Below are 7,500 nucleotides of genomic sequence, written 5' to 3'. Positions count from 1 at the left end.
AAGGAGAGGGAGGGGTTTGGTGTATGGGAGAGGGGGAGGGGTGGAGGGGGTATAGTTTGTGTAAAAGAGGTTGAAAAGTGGCAGTTTGGTGCGTTTGGAAGTGGGAGTCTGTTGTGTCTGGGTATACTTGGATTGTTACGGAATCTGAATTTGTGCGTGTGCGTGTGCGTGTGCGTGCGCGTGTGCGTGTGCGTGTTCGTGTTCGTGTCCGTGTCCGTGTGCGTGTGCGTGTGCGTGTGCGTGTGCGTGTGCGTGCGTGTGCGTGTGCGTGCGTGTGCGTGTGCGTGTGCGTGTGTGTGTGTGTGTGCGTGTGCGTATGCGTTTGCGCGTCTGTTTATACACATTATAAACACACACAAAAATACACAAAACCAAAGAAAACAAAACCGCCTCCTTTACCTTGCTCAATATCCTGATACGTGTCGAAAGGCTTGACCTCAAACTCGTCGGTGAGTCCTCCAAAGGCGTAGACCAGGTGAGTACACAGGTAAGGGTTGATATTCTGCGGTGTGTACTTCGCCAGCCCCCGTCTGTACACCGACCAGTTTGTGTAGTAGCAGACCACGCGGCGCTCCGGCTCACTGGCTTGTCGTTTCTCTATTTCATCTGGAAGGAAAAGGGAATTGCGGTGTTAGGATGTGGCTTATATGTCTTGTTTTAGAATTCTATGTTGTGTTTTCCTTGTCTTTATTTTATATTTTATAAAATATAGTATATTTTAGAATTCGATGGTTTGTTTTCCTTCTGTCTTTTGTTCTCTTTCGTTCTTTCTCTTTCTCTCCCTTTATCTCTTAAGATGTGGCTTATATGTCTTGTTTCGTTTTAGAATTCTATGTTGCGTTTTCCATCTGTCTTCTGTTCCCTTTCGTTCTTTCTCTTTCTCTCCCTTTCTCTTTCTCTCCTTCTCTATCCCCTCCCCCTCGAATTTCACAAACAGTTGCCATCATTACTGTTTTTTGTTTTGCATGAATATTGCTGAGAATGCCCCCGTTGCTCTTATCATTAAGAACGTCACTTTTACTATCCTTTGTTATTTGCGAATGTCATTAAGAAAGCAATTACCACCGACCACCATTACGAGAATCAACTAATTGCGAAATTGGGGAGACCCTGCAATGAAATGACTGAGGCACTCTGGACGGGCACCGGTGCCTGGGGTGCCACTTCGGTCGAGGTCGATGCCGGCGTCGACTATATCCGGAGTGCATTCCAGAAGTATTTTTTTTTTCTTCACTTCTCTCTCTTTCTATGTTTCTTTGTAACTCTCCCTCTCTCTCTCTCTCTCTCTCTCTCTCTCTCTCTCTCTCTCTCTCTCTCTCTCTCTCTCTCTCTCTCTCTCTCTCTCTCTCTCTCTCTCTCTCTCTCTCTCTCTCTCTCTCTCCCTCCTCTTCTCGTGTCACTACACATTCCCACAACGTCTTCCATCCATACACACAACAAAAAGTACATCAATAAAACCTTTTTATAGCGAAAAATTCCCAAAACTGTCCAGAACAGACACGACTTACGGGAAAAAAAGATGTCCAACCATCACCAAACCTTGACAATGTCATGTACGAAACAAAATAAAAAAGAAAAGAAAAAAAAAACATTCGTCACGTGATACACCCAAGGATTTTTCAGCGTCTTCAAGATCAATGTTGAGGACATTTCGACGAGTTTTGCAGATTTATGAAACGAGTGTTTTTTTTTGTTTTTTTTTGAAGAAATGGGGGCCTGGTGGGGGGGGGGGGATCCGTAGCAGGGAGGTGTGAAGTGACTTTGATTGGGCAGTTAACCCCTGGGGCTGTAATTGATGCTGATATTGTTGTTGTTTACTTGCATGTCAACTGGTTACTTCATGAAAGTTTTGTTATCAGTGTTTACCGTCATATCTTCCGCATCAGTAAGAATGTCATTATTAACGTGTTCTTTTTTCATTAATATTTAAAAAATCCATTGTTAGTTCTTTGTTTCAAACGAATATCATTAAGATTGTAAGAATATCATATTATATTATAATATATTATAATTATTATAAGAATATCATATATTATAATATATTATAATTATCATAAGAATATCATTAATTAGTTTTGTTCTTTGCCTTTCGAGAATATCAAAAGAAAGCCATATTTCTGTTCTTTGTTTATCTTTTTTCACGAATATTACTAAGAATGTCATCAATACTGTCATTAGTTTTCCACGAAATCATTGATACCATTATCATCACTCTTAGTTTCCTTGTTTTTAACGAATATCACAAACAGTTGCCATCATTACTGTTCTTTGTTTTACATGAATATTATTGAGAATGCCCCTGTTGCTCTTATCATTAAGAACGTCACTTTTACTATCCTTTGTTATTTGCGAATGTCATTAAGAAAGCAATTACCACCGACCACCATTACGAGAATCAACTAATTGCGAAATTGGGGAGATCCTGCAATGAAATGACTGAGGCACTCTGGACGGGCACCGGTGCCTGGGGTGCCACTTCGGTCGAGGTCGGTGACGGCGTCGACTATATCCGGATTGCATTCCAGGCTTTTTCCACTTCTTTTTTTGTCTCTTTTTGTGTTTGTCTGTATCTCTTGATCTCATTTTCATTCTTCTTTCTTGTTTTTTCTCTCTCCCTTGCCGCTCCTTCTTCTTCTTCTTCTTCTCTCTGTCTCTCTCTCTCTCTCTCTCTCTCTCTCTCTCTATCTATCTATCTATCTATCTATCTCTCTCTCTCTCTCTCTCTCAACGTCAACAATCTATTTCAAAATCTGGCAAACCGTATTACTTAAAGGTAAGAGAAAAAAATAATGAGAACGATAGCTGGAAAATTACACACACGCAAACCCCATAAACACACCACACACATGCACACGACCATACACACACTTAGATATAGGGAGGGGGGGAGGAAGAGGAAGAGGGCGAGGGCGGGGGAAGGGGACGGAGAGGGAGAAAAACGAGAGAGAGCGAGAGAATGGGAGAGAGGGAGATAGAGATAGAGAGAGAGAGAGAGAGAGAGAGAGAGAGAGAGAGAGAGAGAGAGAGAGAGACAGACAGAGACAGAGACAGAGACAGAGACAGAGACAGAGACAGAGACAGACAGACAGGCAGACAGACAGACAGAGACAGAGAGAGGAAGAGAAAGAAAAAGAGCAAGGGAGAATAGATTAGTTGACTCCTAGACAAATAGATAGCCAGATGGTTTATCACGGAAGCTAAAATTAGGCATCACAGGCGTTCCACTGGACAGATCTCAGAGCTCGAGGAACACCCTATTGTCTGTAATTCAAGTCTTGTTTTTGTTCAAGTGACTCACTACTTGCTGAACGGTAATGTTACTTTGTTGCCAAGAATAAAAAAAAGAAAATCTACATACTTTTACTCACTCAAGAACACCTACTCGGCCAAATGCACAGGCATTGTAAATAATTATTTAAATAAATTTAATAAGCGTGTGTGTGTGTGTGTGTGTGTGTGTGTGTGTGTGTGTGTGTGTGTGTGTGTGTGTGTGTGTGTGTGTGTGTGTGTGTGTGTGCGTGTGTGTGTGCATGTGCGTGTGCGTGTGCGTCCCCTCCAATCTCCCTCTTACCCAGTCACTCTCTCTTTCACGCACACACAGACACACTAATCCCGTTCAAAAATCAGCACACAAAAAATACATACATTTCCTCTCTCACGCGAAGTCCCACCGCAACATGTCTGCGGCTTCACCATGTGCAACATATCTGGCAGGTGAGGCGACGCGCATAACGGTGCCTCTCTTCGCTGCCGCATTGCATAACGTGGCAGGCTGTCAAGGAGGCTTTCGTGCCCATACCCTTTGGCGAAGAGATATGCCAAGGCCTTTTCCCTCGCATTGAGACGAGGTAATTGGTTCAAAGGGCTTTCCGAGACGTGGCTTCATGTTGCAAGAGATCGTGTTTGCACCACTTCCTCTGTAAACATGTTGATTGGTGCATTTTGCGGGTAGAATCACGGAGAAAAGATCCCCATTTTTTCCCTAAACGAAATTTATACTCGAAGATCCGATACCGCTTCGAACATTACGAACCACTGAATTACAGATATTCTCGTAAACATAAAAAAAAGAATCGAGACAATTACTCATGACATCTATTAATCTCATAGCGAGATCAATCAACATCATGGACAGACGTATCACAAGACATCTATATCAGTTTCATCATGAATCAAACGCCCGATTCTTATGAACCGAGACAGACAAGTGAACCGCGAAGCTTCATCACCCAAGGTTACGCGCGCCTTATTAGAGCTGAGCGCCTTTGCCACGCCCTTCGCCTGCACCTCCACGTGGACAGGGTGACACAAGGAAACAAAGGAATAACGATAAATGATGATGCAGAGAGTGATTAAAAGGATTGTTTGATAAGCGGGATGTGGAAGTAAATGGGGAGATAATTAAATAGATAGATTTATCAGTTGATTGACTCAGAGATGAAAGATTGGATATGAGAACGATTTATTAATAGTTAATGAACGGAAAGAGAGAGAGAGAAAAAAAAAGTTATGAAGACAAAGGGAATGAGAAACAAAGGCATATGCAATAAGAGACCGGAAAATTTACAAGAATGAGGATAGGATAGAAACCCAGAGAAAAGAATGTGAAAAACAAGGACAAAGGCATAGGATAGGAAGATAGGAAGGGGCATACAAACAAAAACTATTACAACAAAAATAACGGAAATATAACAGCGAAAGCCTATGAGTGAAGAACCACGCCCAGAAACTCGTTAATAGAAGAGCAGACGCGTGTAAAGTGTAGCAATAAAGAGAAAGTTGAAGAGTGCGAATTAAGCCCTGAAGAAAGAAGAGTGTGAATTAAGCCCTGAAGAAAGAAGAGTGCGAATTAAGAACTGACGAAAGAGGAGTGCGAATTAAGAAATGACAAATGAGGAATGAGAATTAAGCCCTGAAGAAAGGAGAGTGCGAATTAAGAACTAACGAAAGTGGAGTGCGAATTAAAAACTGACGAATGAGGAGTGCGAATTAAGAAAACAAAAACTGATGTGGGAATGAATAACCGAGGAAAGAAAAAAAAGTTCGAATTAGAAGTTTGAGAAAAGAGATGTGCAAATTAAGAGTTGATGAGAGAGCAGTGCGTCGAGCTTAAATTAAGAAAAATACTTAAGACACGGTTACAGCTACAAGACAAATTTCGCCTGTCGTTCGCCATCTCAAAATAAAGGAAGGACGAAGAAAATAACTTTCGTGTTGAGTGAATATACAAATAGAGAAGAGAGGAAGGATAAATAAGTAAATAGGACATATGGCGGAAGTTGATGCGAAATGGAGGAGCTGGAGAGAGTCGCAAGAGGTCAAAGGTCATTAGAAGATACATAGGAAGTTTAACAAGGAAAATGTGATAGGGGAAATGAAAGACTAAAATGGAGGACAAGATATTAAAAAGTAATAACAAATATCATAACAATAGTAATAGTAGTAGTAGTGATAATGATGGTAATAATTATTATTATTATTATTATTATTATTATTATCATAATTATTATTATAATCATTATTATTATCATTATTGAATCAGAGAGATGTGCGATAAAAAGTCTATTGAATGTCGAAAAAAAAAATCTGCAGGCTATCTAAATTTAGCAGATTAACAGAGCGTGAAATCTGTCACGCTGGGGATGCTCCCGTGACAGATGACAGGAAAAGCTTGTCGTGCGATGACACGCTGGAGGCCACAGAAGGCGCGATTCGCTCGAGGTATTTCAAAGAAATAATTTCTTTTTCTTTTCACTTTTCCTCTTTCTCTTTTCTCGTTTCGTTTGCCTCGCTCTTTCCCTCTTTCTCTCTTTCTAGCTTTATATATGTATATATATACACGTACATATATCTATATCTATATATCTATCTATCTATCTATCTATCTATCTATATATATATATATATATATATATATATATATGTGCACACACACACACACACTCACACACACACACATATATACATATATATACATAAACACACACATACACACATACACTCATTCCAGATATGAAGTTTCCGTGATTGCAATCTGACCACAATTAATGAATTAAATATAATTAAATCACACGTAGAAGGCAAAAAAAAAAAAATAATAAAAAAAATAAATCCACAATGCAATTCGAATAACTCAACGACAACCGCAATTCACAGAGGAAGCCAAAAAGAAAAAGAAAGAAAAAAAAAAACAGAGGAATCAAAAAGGAAAAAAAGAAAAAAAACAAAAGAATCAAAAAAGAAAAAAAGAAAAAAAACAGAAGAAGCAAAAAAAAGAAAGAAAGAAAAACAGAATGAAGAATCAAAAAAAAAAGAAAGAAAAACAGAGGAAGCAAAAAAAAAAAAACAACAACAGACAGAGGAAGCAAAAAAGAAAGAAAGAAAAAAAGCAGAGGAAGCCAAAAAAGGGAAAAAAGAAGAAGGCAAAAAAAAATATATATATATACCAATTACGAGGCGCCATCTTGGCCGAGGAACAAGACCTGACTGGAGTCTCGGCGCCGTGGTTGCTGCCCCAGATTCTGCCTGCCCCTCCCCCCCCTCTCCTATCCTCCTACCCTCTCTCCCCCCTTTCATTGCCCTCTACTCTTCCTATTCTCCTACTTCTTCCTCCTTTGCCCTTCCCCTCCCTTCTATTCTCTTCTCTCTGTCTCTTTTCTCTCTGCCCCTCCCCCCTCTCCTATCCTCCTACCCTCTCTCCCCCTTTTCTCGTTCTCTACTCATCCTATCCTCCTACTTCTTCCTCTTCTCCCGTTCGGCTCCCCCATTCTCCTCCTTTCTATTCTCTTCTTCTCTCTGTGTCTTTTTCAGCCTCTCCCCTCTCCTACCCTCCTACCCTCTCTCCCCCTTTCATCGCCCTCTACTCTTCCTATTCTCATTATTCTTCCTCCTCTTCCCCCTTCCTATTTTCCTTCCCTTCCCTTCTATTCTCTTCTTCTCTCTGTCTCTTTTTTTAGCCCCTATCCGTTTCCTATCCTCCTACCCTCTCTCCCCCTTTTCTCGTTCTCTACTCTTCCTATCCTCTACTTCTTCCTCCTCTTCCTCTTCGGCTCCCCCATTCTCCTCCCTTTCTATTCTCTTCTTCTCTCTGTGTCTTTTTCTAGCCTCTCCTCCTCTCCTATCCTCCGACCCTCTCTCCCCCTTTTCTCGTTCTCTACTCTTCCTATTCTCATTCTTCCTCCTCCTCTTCCCCTTCCTATTTTCCTTCTCCTCCCTTCTATTCTCTTTCCTTCTTTCTATCACCTTTCTCTAGCCTCTCCCTCTCTCCTATCCTCCTGCCGTCTTCCCATTTTCCTCGCCCTCTACTCTTCCTATCCTATTTCTTCCTCTTCTCTCCTTCGCCTCCCCCCTCCCTATTTTCCTTCTCCTTTCTATTTTCTTCTTCCTTCTCTGTCTTTTCTCTCTAGCCTCTCTCCCCTTCCTATCCTCCTACCCTCTCCCCCGTTTCATCGTCCTCTATTCTTGCTATCCTCCTATTTCTCCTTCTCACCTTCCCCTCCC

At 41.1% G+C, this 7,500-nt stretch overlaps 1 protein-coding gene across 7 annotated transcripts in view; it reads right to left on the bottom strand.

The window, feature by feature from the left end:
* Window positions 1-7,500, bottom strand: part of Cht6 (Chitinase 6) — a 64,498-nt gene that overhangs the window by 42,108 nt on the left and 14,890 nt on the right. For all 7 annotated transcript variants that reach the window (XM_027372774.2, XM_070132333.1, XM_070132330.1 and 4 more), the window contains exon 3: window positions 400-606. In XM_027372774.2, the coding sequence (XP_027228575.2) occupies window positions 400-606 (207 nt within the window). The remainder of the gene's footprint in view (window positions 1-399; window positions 607-7,500) is intronic.

This window comes from Penaeus vannamei, chromosome 17 (genome assembly GCF_042767895.1).
Source record: "Penaeus vannamei isolate JL-2024 chromosome 17, ASM4276789v1, whole genome shotgun sequence".
Lineage (NCBI taxonomy): Eukaryota > Metazoa > Arthropoda > Malacostraca > Decapoda > Penaeidae > Penaeus > Penaeus vannamei.
This window is presented reverse-complemented; position numbering and strand designations above follow the sequence as displayed.